Raw genomic sequence first — 15,282 nt, 5'->3', positions numbered from 1 at the left:
ACTAGATGTCAGCACTGACTTGGAGTTAAATGTAAACATTGTCCCTCGTGTAAAATCTCTCAAATGTCACTCTGCAGTCGTTCTCATTCCATCGCTATAGTAACTCTGCATTGAAACGCTAATGTATAACTTCCTGATTGTTAGTGTACGGCCCGCCACGCGGTCAGTAAACACTCGGGGTAAACAACCATAAAGTGGAGCGTTTCACACTGGGACTGTTTGAGTGTCACAGATGGTTTCCGCCCACACTTCTTATGTTTCTCTCTCTCTCTCTCTCTCTCTCTCTCTCTCTCTCTCTCTCTCTCTCTCCTCCTCAGCTCCATGATAAATGTGCGTCTAACGTGAAGCCGGAGTGTGATGGCGGCTCTCTCAGGGACCACACACTGCTGCCCTCCTACATTTGCCCTGTGGTGCTGGTGAGGAGCTTTCTCTCAGCTGTTAGCATACCAGACTGCACATATGTACATTACAGAGTGTCAGAGATGGAAAAAGTACACACCCTTTACTCAAGTAGAAGTACAGATACATGTGTTTCAAAATACTCTGGTAAAAGTAGAAGTACTGACTAAACTTCTTTCCTCAAGTAAAAGTAAAGAAGTATGGGCTTTGAAGTGTGCTTCAGTAGAAAGTACCCATAACTAGCAGCTGCTTTAAAGAGTACCTGACCTCCCTTTATATTAATAGAACAATAATGTCATTGTTAGCTAATGAATGTTTCCATGCTGAACAACGGCAACATGACAACGTTTCCATTGGTCCCTCTTCTTTAGAGAAGACCAGGAAGTGATGGATACACGGATCGTGTTCCAACCAATAGGCACGCAGTGACTCTAAAGAATAATGATCACGCACCAACACACATTCAGACTAAAGGAACCAGCTGTTTGGGAAATGAGAGAAGTAGAAAGTACAGGTATTTGAGTTCAACATGTAAGAAGTAGAAAGTACAGGTATTTGTGTTCAACATGTGAGAAGTAGAAAGTACAGGTATTTGTGTTCAACATGTAAGAAGTAGAAAGTACAGGTATTTGTGTTCAACATGTGAGAAGTAGAAAGTACAGGTATTTGGGTTCAACATGTAAGAAGTAGAAAGTACAGGTATTTGGGTTCAACATGTAAAAAGTAGAAAGTACAGGTATTTGGGTTCAACATGTAAGAAGTAGAAAGTACAGGTATTTGAGTTCAACATGTAAGAAGTAGAAAGTACAGGTATTTGGGTTCAACATGTAAAAAGTAGAAAGTACAGGTATTTGTGTTCAAAATGTAAGAAGTAGAAAGTACAGGTATTTGAGTTCAACATGTAAGAAGTAGAAAGTACAGGTATTTGTGTTCAACATGTGAGAAGTAGAAAGTACAGGTATTTGTGTTCAACATGTAAGAAGTAGAAAGTACAGGTATTTGGGTTCAACATGTAAAAAGTAGAAAGTACAGGTATTTGTGTTCAACATGTAAGAAGTAGAAAGTACAGGTATTTGTGTTCAACATGTAAGAAGTAGAAAGTACAGGTATTTATGTTCAAAATGTAAGAAGTAGAAAGTACAGGTATTTGTGTTCAACATGTAAGAAGTAAAAGTAAAAAGTCGTCAGAAAAATAAGTAGTGGAGTAAAGCACTGATACCAGAAACATTTAGTACAGTAACAAAGTATTTGTACTCCACTTCTTCCCACCTCTGCAGACTGTGTGCATTCAGCAGATGGAGGAGGAGCAGTTATTTTGTTTTATTACATCTTTAAACAATCCTCTTGTGAGCAGACTTCAAACTTGCTATTGTTCGTGTGCTTTAGAGCATGTGGTTCAGGCCTGTGTCGGCAGTGTAGATATTTGCGTTGATGAAATGTCTGCATTAGTGACACGCCGCCCTTCTTCAGATTTCCTCCAATATCAGACCATCCTTTCCTCCAAACACCTGCCTCAATTTCACACTTCTATATTTGTGTGTGTGGACTGACTCGTCAATTAGCCTCACATATACACCACTGACAGGTGCATTTATATGCATCTCATCCGTATTCATAGTGGGCATTTCATACGAGGAACTATGCACCTGCAGAATATTTAAAGCTCATCCTGATTAATGACTTCAATGCTTGTTAAGGGGCATAACAATGATCTTTGAGTGCACAGGTTCCTTCTTCTGTAATATGGAAGTCTTTTTAAGTACTTCTGGCCCATGGTTGCTTATCTGATCCAAAATGAGGACAGCACTCAACTTTTCCTTTTTAATTTTGCAACATGGCCTTTTGGGCATTTCTTTTTTTTGTCTTTCTTAGGATTAGGATCTCCATTAGCTTCTTTCCGGGGTCCACGAGTCGAGCACACATTTACACAGTGAACACAGACACAACAAGACATGTTGTGTAATTAACAATCAAGGATGGAAATTAAACAAGAAATTATCATCTTTTCAATCGTAATTGAGCCAAACACACATTTCTAATGAATTAATAACACACACATACTTCAAATAAAAATAAATAGTCATTCAAACTCTTTTTTTTCTGCGTCAGTGGGGGATTGAATACTCTACATTCAGCATTTCAACATGTTACGAAGTTTCATTTCTTCCAAAAAAACAAAACTAATAATAAACACATTTATTTTAAAACATAGAAAACAACTAACAGTTGATTGTATAACAGTTGTCGTCATCTAATTAATATATCACCCCTATTTGTATTTATTAAATCAATATTTATTTTTCCTTTATTTAATCTGTTTATTTTTTATATGTTTTTATTTATTTACCTACCATTTGTCAGCATGGCAGGATATACTTTGCAGAGGATGGGGAAATGTCACAATCGACTAAACCAGGTTGGGTTTATCTGAGTTTGACTAATATTCCCCTTTCTTCCACAGGAACGTCATTCTGTGGTGAAACGTGGGGAGGGGGACTCGCCCCCCAACATCAGCCCCGACGACATCAACCAGACGTTTAAATTCTCCCCCGGAGACGGACAGGCTCTGCTGGTACGAAGTCCGTCCTGCAGGTTTTTAAAGTAGAATCTTGTTAGGAAAATATCACTGGTCCCCGGCTTGAGCTTCAATATCAGGATCCATGCATTTCTGATCCTCTCCAGAATGGAAGTAGTCCTCACACACAGAGCATCAGTTCCCGAACAGTGTCCTTCACATGCTGATATCCAAGAGAGGGAGTCACACAGTCACAAGGTGGAGGAATACCGGTTCTTGTAGGTCCTGTAGGTACATCCTGTCATTTCCAAAATACTGAGTTTTTTTCTCAACATTTGGGCTTTTTTCTCAAAATCAGAAAAAATTCTGACTTTTTGAAACAATTCTGACTTTCTCTCAAAATTATCACTTTTTCTGAATACTTAAAAATATTAATAATCACTCGTCACCGGCTTGAGCTTCAATCTCAGGATCCATGTATCTGTGATCCTCTCCAGAATGGAAGTAGTCCTCACATACAGAGCATCAACTAGTTCCTGAGCAGTGTCCTTCACAAGCTGATATCCAAGAGAGGGAGTCACACAGTCACAAGATGGAGGAATAGAAAGCAGTGTTCAATGTTTACTTCAGATGAGCTCCATGTCAGAAATGAGCATGCTTGATGTCTCTCTCCATAGAGGCTGAATCATCATGTTCATCACATAGCTATCACATGCCTCAAACAGTCCTGATGCTCTTCCAGGTACTCACACATCCTGTCATGTCACAGCTGCAGTTGGGATACCTTTGTTATCACGTTACTCTCAGACTGGAAGAGGACATTCAGTATTTTCCCAACAAAGCTGGTGACAGATTCCTGAGGATGTTTCTACTTCCTGTCTGCAGATCACTCCTCTCCCAGGGACTCACCCCCTCCTCGTCCTCGTCAACCCCAAGAGTGGAGGCAGGCAGGGCGAGCGGTAAGTGCACCCCACCCCCCCCCCAAACTATGCTGTTCGAGTACATTATGTTTGAGGCAATATGGTGACCATGCATACAGATTAGAAAAAAGCTGAGGGCTTTGAAACTCTTTCATTATTTAATTTCAGAGGACAACGAGAACAAGTACTTTTTTTCAATATTTAAAAATAAAAATATTATATTAATTTTATTATTTTGTCATTTTAAAGGTCAAAGATAATAAGTGCTCACCATTTGATTAAATACACTTTTTTTATATATTAAAAATAAGAAATATGGAAAATATTATTTATTATATATTAATAAGTAGAAGGAAAATAGGTTAAAGATCCCATGTCATGGTCATTTCTACTGATCATAATTCCATTGTTGAGGTCTACTAAAATAATCTGTCTCGCCGACCCCACACCAGTGAGTCAGCTCACAGTGTCCCGCTCCTCGCAGCAGCGAGCCTCGCAACGTCCCGCCGTGTGTGTGCGTGTGTGTGAGGAAGTCCGCGGATTGGTCAATTTGGACCAATCTGCGGTGCCGTTACGTTACGTCACTATACCGAAATACGTCACTATACCCAAGAAGTAAAAAATGGAAGAAGAGAAATCCCCAACGAGGCGTTCTGGGGCAGCACAGACGGGTGTTTTCTGTGTTAGTTTTACTCGCTACAGGGTGTACTTTGAGGGTTTGTGACTGCAGACCGTTCACATGCATAAAAGGCTTCATAACACACATGGGGACGGGTGATAACCGGAAAAGCATGACATGGGACATTTAAAACATTATTTGTTAATTGTAATTTTCTCAACACATTTAATCTAATGTCTATGGGAGGAGATTTTACATATTGTTTCTTAATCTACGATATCCATTGACTCATCTAAACTTAATAAAGGGCCTTGTGTACCTTGGTGTAGTCTAGATGTCGATCAACTTATTAATATAAATTAAGTCTAATTGAATGTATGTATTTATTTGAACAAGGACCATGCACCCATATTAATCTCAGAGAACAGTAGAGATGATTCATGCCAGATTTGAGCTAATAGCTATCTGCAGTCTTTCGCTACATTACAATCAACACACACTAAAGAACATGGCATGATCTCTATCACACTAACAGTGATAACACAGTAAAGTACAGCTCTATAAAATAGTAGTTCAATGAAATAGACTTGCCTCCTGTTGTAAAGTAGAAATGAAATATCAGCCTTCAGTGAAATAACTTTCTGAGACGTGCTTCAGGGGATTGTGAAAGCTTCAATGGTTGTTTTATGTAACCGCCACAAGGTTACAGGAAACTGCTGCGTCAACGTGATGAGATGAAGAGCGAACCCTCCTCCTCTTCATCGCTCCTCTTCCTGATCTCTGAAGAGATTATTTCAGTTCATTTCTGACAGAAAACTGCAGCAGAACAGATTTTTGAAGATGCACGAGGAGGTTGTAAAGACGGCACTTTAGGCGCCTTCAGTGAAGCTATTTGTGGCTTACACTGATGTCAGTATTCAACCCACATGTGCCGTGATTAATTTGGCTGCATCATAACATACATTGTCATATTTAAGATTCTTCTTCTTATCGTGTCCACAAGGCAGTCAGTTACAGGGCTTGGTTAGATGTGTTCAACCACAGCTGAACACATTGCAAAGATTCAATGCCGGTCTTGAGGGGGTCCCTCGTTTACGGCATCGTCCTTTGTGTCTCCAGGCATGATGTTTTCTCTTGGTGTTCTGTGGCTTACTTACAGCTTTCAGCGTAGCTTGTGGCGTAGCTTGTGCAGACTAGCTTGCGGCTAGCGTAGCTTGTGGCGTAGCTTGTGCAGACTAGCTTGCGGCTAGCGTAGCTTGTGGCTTGTAGCGTAGCTTGTAACTGTTGCTTGTAGTGGTGATAGGATTAGCAGTATCTAGACGATCGAGTTGATCTTGTCGATCTTGTCGATCTCGTCAATACTCCCAGGGCCGCGACGTGGACGCTCCTTTCATGACCCCATATATTTAAGATGTAAATTAAAAATCAACCTAATTAATGTGTTTTAAATCTTTGTAAACGTATGAATCTTACATAGAAGTTTAAATACAAAGCAATTGAAGACAGTCAGTCATCAAGCTGTTCTGACAGAGTTCAGAGCATCCTAAACATCATGCAATCAAAAGGCAAAAGTTATCGTTTTTTCGGTCATTTACGAACAAAAAGTTGCACCATGAGAGAAGCAAAGATGGACGATAAGATAATAACACGTCTTTTCTTGCATTTTGTTTATTTAAACATCATAGAGCTACGACGTAACAGACATGTATTGCACCATCATGAAAGGAATATTGTCTGATACAGATTGCATTATTTTATTAGACCCTGTAAACCTGTTATTTCACATAATGCAAGGCCTGGAGAGGCTGAGCTACCTACTTTATTGGTTCTTCTGAAGATTAATATGCTTTCATAACCTGGAACATTCAACTTGTATAACTCTGATGTAATAAGTGGGATATTTGAATGCTGGTAAAGAAGTGCTTATTCTATCTATTTGACTTGTTCTGTCTTCCTCTCTCTTCTTCTTCCAGAGTACTGAGGAAGTTCAGGTACCTTCTAAACCCCCGGCAGGTGTACAGTTTGGAGCAAGGGGGACCAATGGTAGGGTAAGTCTGCTGCATTCATCTCGTTGTTGCTATGTTGGTGAATTGAAAGGACGACCACTTTAATAACGAGGACATGTGGGGTTCCAACCTCTTGGCGCTCTGATTGTTAGATGCCATTTTATCCGAGCAACATTACGAGAACATCATAATGTTCATGAACCTCTGAACAACAGGAAAAAACGTCCAACCATGCCTTGTATTTCACCCTACGTGTAGCCTTGTATTTCCCCCTACATGTAGCCTTGTATCTCACCCTACATGTAGCCTTGTGTTTCACCCTACATGTAGCCTTGTATCTCACCCTACATGTAGCCTTGTATTTCCCCCTACATGTAGCCTTGTATTCTCACCCTACATGTAGCCTTGTATCTCACCCTACATGTAGCCTTGTATTTCACCCTACATGTAGCCTTGTATTTCACCCTACATGTAGCCTTGTATTTCCCCCTACATGTAGCCTTGTATCTCACCCTACATGTAGCCTTGTATCTCACCCTACATGTAGCCTTGTATCTCACCCTACATGTAGCCTTGTATCTCACCCTACATGTAGCCTTGTATCTCACCCTACATGTAGCCTTGTATCTCACCCTACATGTAGCCTTGTATTTCACCCTACATGTAGCCTTGTATTTCACCCTACATGTAGCCTTGTATCTCACCCTACATGTAGCCTTGTATCTCACCCTACATGTAGCCTTGTATTTCACCCTACATGTAGCCTTGTGTTTCACCCTACATGTAGCCTTGTGTTTCACCCTACATGTAGCCTTGTGTTTCACCCTACATGTAGCCTTGTATTTCACCCTACGTGTAGCCTTGTGTTTCACCCTACATGTAGCCTTGTGTTTCACCCTACATGTAGCCTTGTATTTCACCCTACATGTAGCCTTGTGTTTCACCCTACATGTAGCCTTGTATTTCACCCTACGTGTAGCCTTGTGTTTCACCCTACGTGTAGCCTTGTATCTCACCCTACGTGTAGCCTTGTATTTCACCCTACGTGTAGCCTTGTATTTCACCCTACGTGTAGCCTTGTGTTTCACCCTACATGTAGCCTTGTATCTCACCCTACGTGTAGCCTTGTATTTCACCCTACGTGTAGCCTTGTATTTCACCCTACATGTAGCCTTGTATTTCACCCTACATGTAGCCTTGTGTTTCACCCTACATGTAGCCTTGTATTTCACCCTACATGTAGCCTTGTGTTTCACCCTACATGTAGCCTTGTATTTCACCCTACATGTAGCCTTGTGTTTCACCCTACATGTAGCCTTGTATTTCACCCTACGTGTAGCCTTGTGTTTCACCCTACATGTAGCCTTGTATCTCACCCTACGTGTAGCCTTGTATTTCACCCTACGTGTAGCCTTGTATTTCACCCTACGTGTAGCCTTGTATTTCACCCTACATGTAGCCTTGTATTTCACCCTACGTGTAGCCTTGTATCTCACCCTACATGTAGCCTTGTATCTCACCCTACGTGTAGCCTTGTATTTCACCCTACATGTAGCCTTGTGTTTCACCCTACATGTAGCCTTGTATTTCACCCTACGTGTAGCCTTGTATCTCACCCTACATGTAGCCTTGTATTTCACCCTACATGTAGCCTTGTATCTCACCCTACGTGTAGCCTTGTGTTTCACCCTACATGTAGCCTTGTATCTCACCCTACGTGTAGCCTTGTGTTTCACCCTACATGTAGCCTTGTGTTTCACCCTACATGTAGCCTTGTGTTTCACCCTACATGTAGCCTTGTGTTTCACCCTACATGTAGCCTTGTATTTCACCCTACATGTAGCCTTGTATCTCACCCTACATGTAGCCTTGTATCTCACCCTACGTGTAGCCTTGTATTTCACCCTACATGTAGCCTTGTATCTCACCCTACATGTAGCCTTGTATTTCCCCCTACATGTAGCCTTGTATCTCACCCTACATGTAGCCTTGTATTTCAAGGCTATCACTCCAAACAGCCTTCCTGATCTCTTAAGGGTAAATCAGAGTGAAATCAAGGGCAAAATGGATATTGCAGACAGCTTTAATAATCATTTTATTTCTGCTGGCTCAATCTTTGATTCTAGCAACTCAGGGATGATCGCTGCAGAAGGAGAGCCAGGTCCTCCGCCACTTGACCCTGATCAACTGTTCACCTTTGCCCCCATCTTGACCTCTCAGGTTCACAAAGCTTTAATGAGCCTAGATGTAAAGAAATCTTCAGGCCCAGACAAGATAGAGCCGTTCTTCTTCAAAGTTGCTGCAGGTCTGATTGCAGAACCCATAACCTCTATTCTGAATCTCAGTCTTTATGCTGGTGAATTACCTAGCTCATGGAAGTCGGCCATGGTTCTCCCCTTGTTAAAGGGCGGAGACCCCTCTGACCTAAATAATTATCGCCCTATTTCCAGACTGTCTGTAATGGCCAAAGTCTTTGAATCTCTTGTAAACGAACAACTGAAAAAGTTTCTAACTGACCATAATATTCTTAGCGAGTCTCAGTCCGGCTTCAGATCAGGCCATAGTACTACTTCAGCGGCTATGCTAGTCTCAAATGACATCATTGAAGCACTAGACAAGAAAAAACACTGTGCAGCATTGTTTGTTGATCTGTCTAAAGCTTTTGATTCTGTGGATCATGCATTGCTACTGCAGAGGCTTGGCCGCATAGGTCTTGGCAAAATGGCTTTGAGCTGGTTTAAAAACTATCTATCTGAAAGAACTCAGTGTGTCTCAGTAGAAGATTATACCTCAGCTGCTCTTACTATAAACAAAGGTGTTCCACAAGGCTCTATTTTGGCCCCTGTCTTATTCTCCATCTTTATAAATGAACTAGGAAATGGGATAAACCCAGCACGGTTTCATTTATACGCCGATGATACAGTTGTTTATACAGTGGCTTCCTCTTTAACTCAGGCTATAGAGCTTCTACAGGATGCTTTTAATACACTGCAACACTCCTTGCTAAGGCTAAGACTGGTCCTTAATGCAAAAAAGACCAAGTACATGACCTTCTCTCGCTCTCGAGCTAATACAGCTGTCCCTCCGATTCTTACACTGGAAGGGACATGCCTTGACAAAGTAGCATCCTACAAATATCTGGGCTTATGGATTGATGAAAAGATGGCCTTTGATGTTCATATTGGGAACCTACTGAGAAAACTTAGACCTAAACTGGGCTTTTTCTTTCGTTTAAGGAAATGTTTCCCGTCTGAAGCCAGGAAGAGAATTGTGCAGAGTTCCTTTCTGTCTGTATTAGACTATGGCGATGTGATCTATATGCATGCTTCTTCCTCCCTGCTTAAAAAGCTGGATTCAGCCTACCATACTGCTATACGTTTTGTAACGGGTGCAGGCTCTCGCACCCACCACTGCACTTTGTATCAGTCCTTAGGATGGTCCTCTCTGTACCAAAGAAGACAATCACACATGTTGATTTTTATCCTTAAGTCATTGCTAGGTAAGCTGCCCTTATATATCTCCAGACTTCTGTCATTTTATACTTGCTTTTTTAATACTAGACGAGCAGCAAATGGGATGCTTTTAAATGTTCCTTTGATGCAGTCAGAGCTTGGTAAAGCTGCATTCTCCCACTATGCTCCCTTTTTATGGAATACGCTGCAAGTAAAACTTTGTCTAGAGGCGCTTCCTACTGTAAATGCTTTTAAAGGTATGCTACGATTAGCCCTTCATGAAACATGTAACTGTTTTACCTGATGCTATTGCTGATGTGATTATGCTTCTTGCCACTGCACAAATGGCCTTCTGTATTTATATTTGAATTGTATGTTTTTTTTGTTTAATGCCTTTGTTTTATGTTGAAACTTGTTGTGTGCCGTGTTGGTCAGGACTCCCTGGAAGAAGAGATCTTGTATCTCAATGGGACATTCCTGGATAAATAAAGGATAAATAAAATTTCACCCTACGTGTAGCCTTGTATTTCACCCTACATGTAGCCTTGTATCTCACCCTACGTGTAGCCTTGTGTTTCACCCTACATGTAGCCTTGTATCTCACCCTACGTGTAGCCTTGTATTTCACCCTACATGTAGCCTTGTATCTCACCCTACATGTAGCCTTGTGTTTCACCCTACATGTAGCCTTGTATTTCACCCTACATGTAGCCTTGTGTTTCACCCTACATGTAGCCTTGTATTTCACCCTACATGTAGCCTTGTGTTTCACCCTACATGTAGCCTTGTATTTCACCCTACATGTAGCCTTGTATTTCACCCTACGTGTAGCCTTGTATTTCACCCTACATGTAGCCTTGTGTTTCACCCTACATGTAGCCTTGTATTTCACCCTACGTGTAGCCTTGTATTTCACCCTACATGTAGCCTTGTGTTTCACCCTACATGTAGCCTTCCCTATAAATGCAACAGCCCGGTAAACCATATTACAATTTCAACTTGAAAAGGACATATAGTGAAATATTCATAGTTAGTGTCTCTACTGGGACATGTCTCCAAGCTCTAATGTTCAACAAGCTCTTTATTTGTCTCATACTGTCTGTGCTGCTGCACCTCTTTTCACCCTCTGTCTGAAACCAGTGCCCAGTCTGCTCTGATTGGTTGGCTGGCCGGCTCTGTTGTGATTGGTCAACCTCTTAGAGATGTCCCGCCCCTTAGCCTATCACGTACAATGTGTTGGAGCGCTAGCCAATAGGAGCGCGAGTGTTACATGAAGTCAACAAAGGAGTCCAATGCGGGAAACTCCCTCTGGAGGCACAACAACCTAAATAACACACGACAGGGGATAAAGCAAAAACCCACACAGCGTAATGGGACCCCAAAGGACTATTTGCAGTGGACAAATAATTGATACAGACACACACATTAATACGAAATGTAGGTGTGCGCTTGATTTTTTTTTTGGGGAGGGGAGTTTGTGTTTTTGAATAAAAAAGAACATAAAGTACAGTGTGTTTATTATTATCAGTCAGACTGACCTCAAACTAACCAGGAGGTCAGTGCTGTGCATTTGACCTCTCTCACACACACACACACACACACACACACACACACACACACACACACACACACACACACACACACACACACACACACACACACACACACACACACACACACACACACAGGGTTGCACATACTTTAAAAGGAACACTGTTGCACCTTTTGCCCATTCGTAGAAACGTTTCCTTCATAGCTCGGGAACTATAGACGCTCTACCTTGAAAGTGAAGCAAACAAACGTGTGTGTGTGTGTGTGTGTCTTTCTCCCCCCCCTCTCTCTTTCTGTGATGTCCATCACACACACGACGTCAAACACACACACTGTTTACTCTCATGTGATACGAGACACAGATCCAACTTCCTGAACATTTAAATAATAGAAAATACATGTTTTGATGTTTGATCAACAGGCATTCAATGAGAATCCCTTAATGTCATTCATATTAACCACTAGGATTAAATAAGACAAATATATAGTGTCATTTTTGTCGCTTTTGTTTTCCATTCATATTTAAACAATATTCCATCCTAATGTTTCTTTGATCATTTCACGAGGAAATTGTTTACTCCAGAGTTTATGGCATTTATTTTAATGAATAAATATCATAGCATCTCTCTCACACTCCCCCCCCCCCCCCCCCCCCCCCCGGCCTGAAATGCGTCTTTTTTACTTAAGTTTCTACTTCAATATCGTAGTGACATCACTAAGCAACACTCTCACTTCTATTGGCTAGCGCTCCAACACATTGTAAGTGATGTGCTAAGGGGCGGGACATCTCTAAGTGCATGACCAATCACAACAGAGCCGGCCAGCTAACCAATCAGAGCAGACTGGGCTCTGGTTTCAGACAGAGGGTGAACAGAGGTGCTGCAGCACAGGCAGGATGAGAGAAATAAAGAGCTTTTTGAACATTAAAGCATGGAGACATGTCCCAGTGCTTGTTTCTTGTATTCCCATCACACACATCTGAGAGCAGAGGTGATGAAAGAAGGTCTGGGTTAACCTGAACTCAACACAACTGTTACCATGCGCTCCCTAGCAACAGGCTCAGCTGGCTTTAAAGTGAGAGGCAGCTTTCTCCGAGGAAAAGCACTTCCTCGCCGTATTTGAGGTCATTCCAAACATTGTTCCGCCTCCTTCCATTAACCTCCATCTGTCCATGCACATGTTTCTGTCATGCATAAAGCATAGCGACTAACCGGACGAGTATGGGTTCATTCATATTTTATGTTGACATGGAAGTGTTTTGGTAACGTGAAACAAAGCTGTGTTTTGGCAGGAGGCATGTTTGTAGTTTTTCTCTGCATGTCCGTTAGAGAGGGCTGTTTGCCTCATGGCCACCGCCTCATCCGACCCCATCCCCAAATAATCCTACTTTGATTTAAGTGGCAAGACATCAGAGCAAAACAGAGGAGGATATTAAGGACTACATGTTTAAACCATTTAGTCATAAGGCAATAACATGTTTTCAGGTAATGGTAAGACTAGAAGTCAGTTATTGGAAGTCCGTTTGGATATCAGATCCATCAATGTGAAGCACATCAGTTAATACAACTCTTACAGATTTTAGAAATATAAGGTAGCAAATGTTTCCTCACTAATATGGTAAAAGAACGTCTTGGCAATTTCCGAAAAACTGCTGGAGGGTCTTTGGCCTGTTGCCATGGAGGATTCAGGATTCAGATGCTTTAGTAAAAGTGACGAGACATTATTGTCAAAATACTTACAAGTAAAAGTCCTGCATTCAAAATCTTACTTAAGTTGAAATCATTTGTGACTTGAAGAGTTGGTCCACTCGTTTAATTTTGGGGTTGCATTTTGTTCAAAGTAGCTAAAGCTCTTAACTAAATGTAGTGGAGTAAAAGTATAAAGTAGCGTAAAATGGAAATACTCAAGTTAAGTACCTCCAAATTTGTCTTAAGTGCAGAACTTGAGTAAATATACTTCCTTACGTCCCACCTCAGCCTGTTGTAGTTCAGTCCAGGTGGGAATGATGCAGCTGTCTCATGATGCAGAGAGATGAAAGCTGCTGTCGACACCTTTGTTCGACGCACATTAAAGGTCCCTTTGAAGGGCGCGCTCTGTGTTGTTTCTGGGGAAGGGAGAGGAGTGAGCACAGCTGGAGAGGGCACACATTGGGGGTGTTTCTCAGGCCGTTTCTCAATCTCGAGGATACTGGCTTCCAAGCCAATATTTCAAGGATGCTACGTCATCGAGTGCCGCCGAAGTACTGTTCCAATCTCCAGAATACTTGGAATTCCACTGAGGCCGCGTCCTTGGTTTGGGGGAAATTTCGAGGCTGCACATGGGTAGACTTCGCGTCCTTAAAATCCCCACAATGCTTTGCGCACAGACCAATTTCAAAAACCCTTGCGGAGAATGGCTGAACCGACGCAGCACACATTTCAATGTAAGTATGTAGTGGCGTAGAACACGTGTTGGTAAACATGTGACTTTGTTACATTGTTACATTGTTATCACCAGAAATGTGTTCCGTGAAAGTAAAGCAAGTTCATAATTAGATAGACATCGTGAGGTATTTATTTTCGGTACAGTTTATGTTGAAACCGATAGAGAGTGGCACACTTGTTAGCCAGTTCCATTCTTCTTCGTTTTCCGAAGCCGTGGCTTGGAAGCATACTTGCTTCGTTTCTGGAGGAAGTGACTTGGAAGTACGCGACTACCAAGCCATCATCCTCGAGATTGAGAAACGGCCGTTTCTCAATCGCAAGTAAAACTGCTGCAGAGCAACTATTTCAAGTATACTACGTAATCGAGTGGCGCCGAAGGACTGTTTAAATGCATGTTAAATGCCCAGCATTCTGCGCCACTCTATGACGTAGTATGCTTGAAATAGTTGCTCTGCAGCATGTGTACTCGACATTGAGAAACGGCCACAGCCTCAATGTCGAGTAAAGCTGCTCCAGAGCCACTATTTCAAGCATACTACGTCATCGAGTGGCACCGAAGGACTGTTCCAATGTCCAGCATACTTGGAATTCTACCGAGGCCAGCGTACTTCGTAGCGAGAAATTTTGAGGCCGCACGTGTGTGGACTCCGGTCTTAAAATCCCCACAATGCTTTGCGCACGGACCAATTTCCAAATCTTTGGCGGAAATCGCGCTACATTTAAGGCGGGGCCTCGCATATGACGCACACCTGTTAGCCTGTTCCACAATTCTTCATTTTCCGAGGCCAGGAAGGATTCTTGCCTCGCTTCTGAAGCAGGTGACTCGGAAGACATGTGCTACCAAGCAAGCGTCCTCGACATTGAGAAACACCCTCTGATTAAACTCTTTCCCTCTGCCATCAGCCTTTTAGCTCATGCCCTTAAATCACTCAGAGCTTAGAAAATCCCCGTCTCAACTGCTCCGAAATCCAATCAAGGGATTTATCGCCTGTAACACACTTTGACATTGAGATTAAGAACGACAAAGGCCAAACAATGCACTTTGTCTCGTTTCTGCATGTGTTGCTTTAATATACCTGATCTTCTGTTTCAGGCTCAACTTCTTCCACGATGTCCCTGATTTCCGGGTGCTCGCGTGTGGAGGAGACGGCACTGTGGGCTGGATCCTGGACTGTATAGGTACACAGATTAAAAAAACAAAATGACTTATAGTTACAGCCTTATTATCTCAGTTGGGCAATGATTTCTCTAAGTTATTATAACATGGCACTCTGATTAACTAATGACTGGCATATGGTTAACAAGTCAACCGTTACAACTGTGCATTATAGACATCCATTAATGACAGACTATATCTACACTTTTTGGTGCTGTAAGCTTGAATAATACGTATATTT

General features: G+C 41.9%; 1 protein-coding gene across 2 annotated transcripts in view; it reads left to right on the top strand.

Annotated features, from left to right (window-relative positions):
- Positions 1-15,282, top strand: part of LOC117466963 (diacylglycerol kinase beta) — a 170,278-nt gene that overhangs the window by 59,236 nt on the left and 95,760 nt on the right. For both annotated transcript variants that reach the window (XM_034110501.2, XM_034110500.2), the window contains 5 exons: positions 318-416; positions 2,861-2,971; positions 3,800-3,873; positions 6,427-6,501; positions 14,979-15,064. In XM_034110501.2, coding sequence (XP_033966392.1) covers positions 318-416; positions 2,861-2,971; positions 3,800-3,873; positions 6,427-6,501; positions 14,979-15,064 — 445 coding nt within the window. The remainder of the gene's footprint in view (positions 1-317; positions 417-2,860; positions 2,972-3,799; positions 3,874-6,426; positions 6,502-14,978; positions 15,065-15,282) is intronic.

The sequence above is a fragment of the Pseudochaenichthys georgianus genome, chromosome 21 (genome assembly GCF_902827115.2).
Source record: "Pseudochaenichthys georgianus chromosome 21, fPseGeo1.2, whole genome shotgun sequence".
NCBI lineage: Eukaryota > Metazoa > Chordata > Actinopteri > Perciformes > Channichthyidae > Pseudochaenichthys > Pseudochaenichthys georgianus.
The sequence above is the reverse complement of the archived record's forward strand: the minus strand, read 5'-3'. Positions and strand labels throughout refer to the sequence as shown.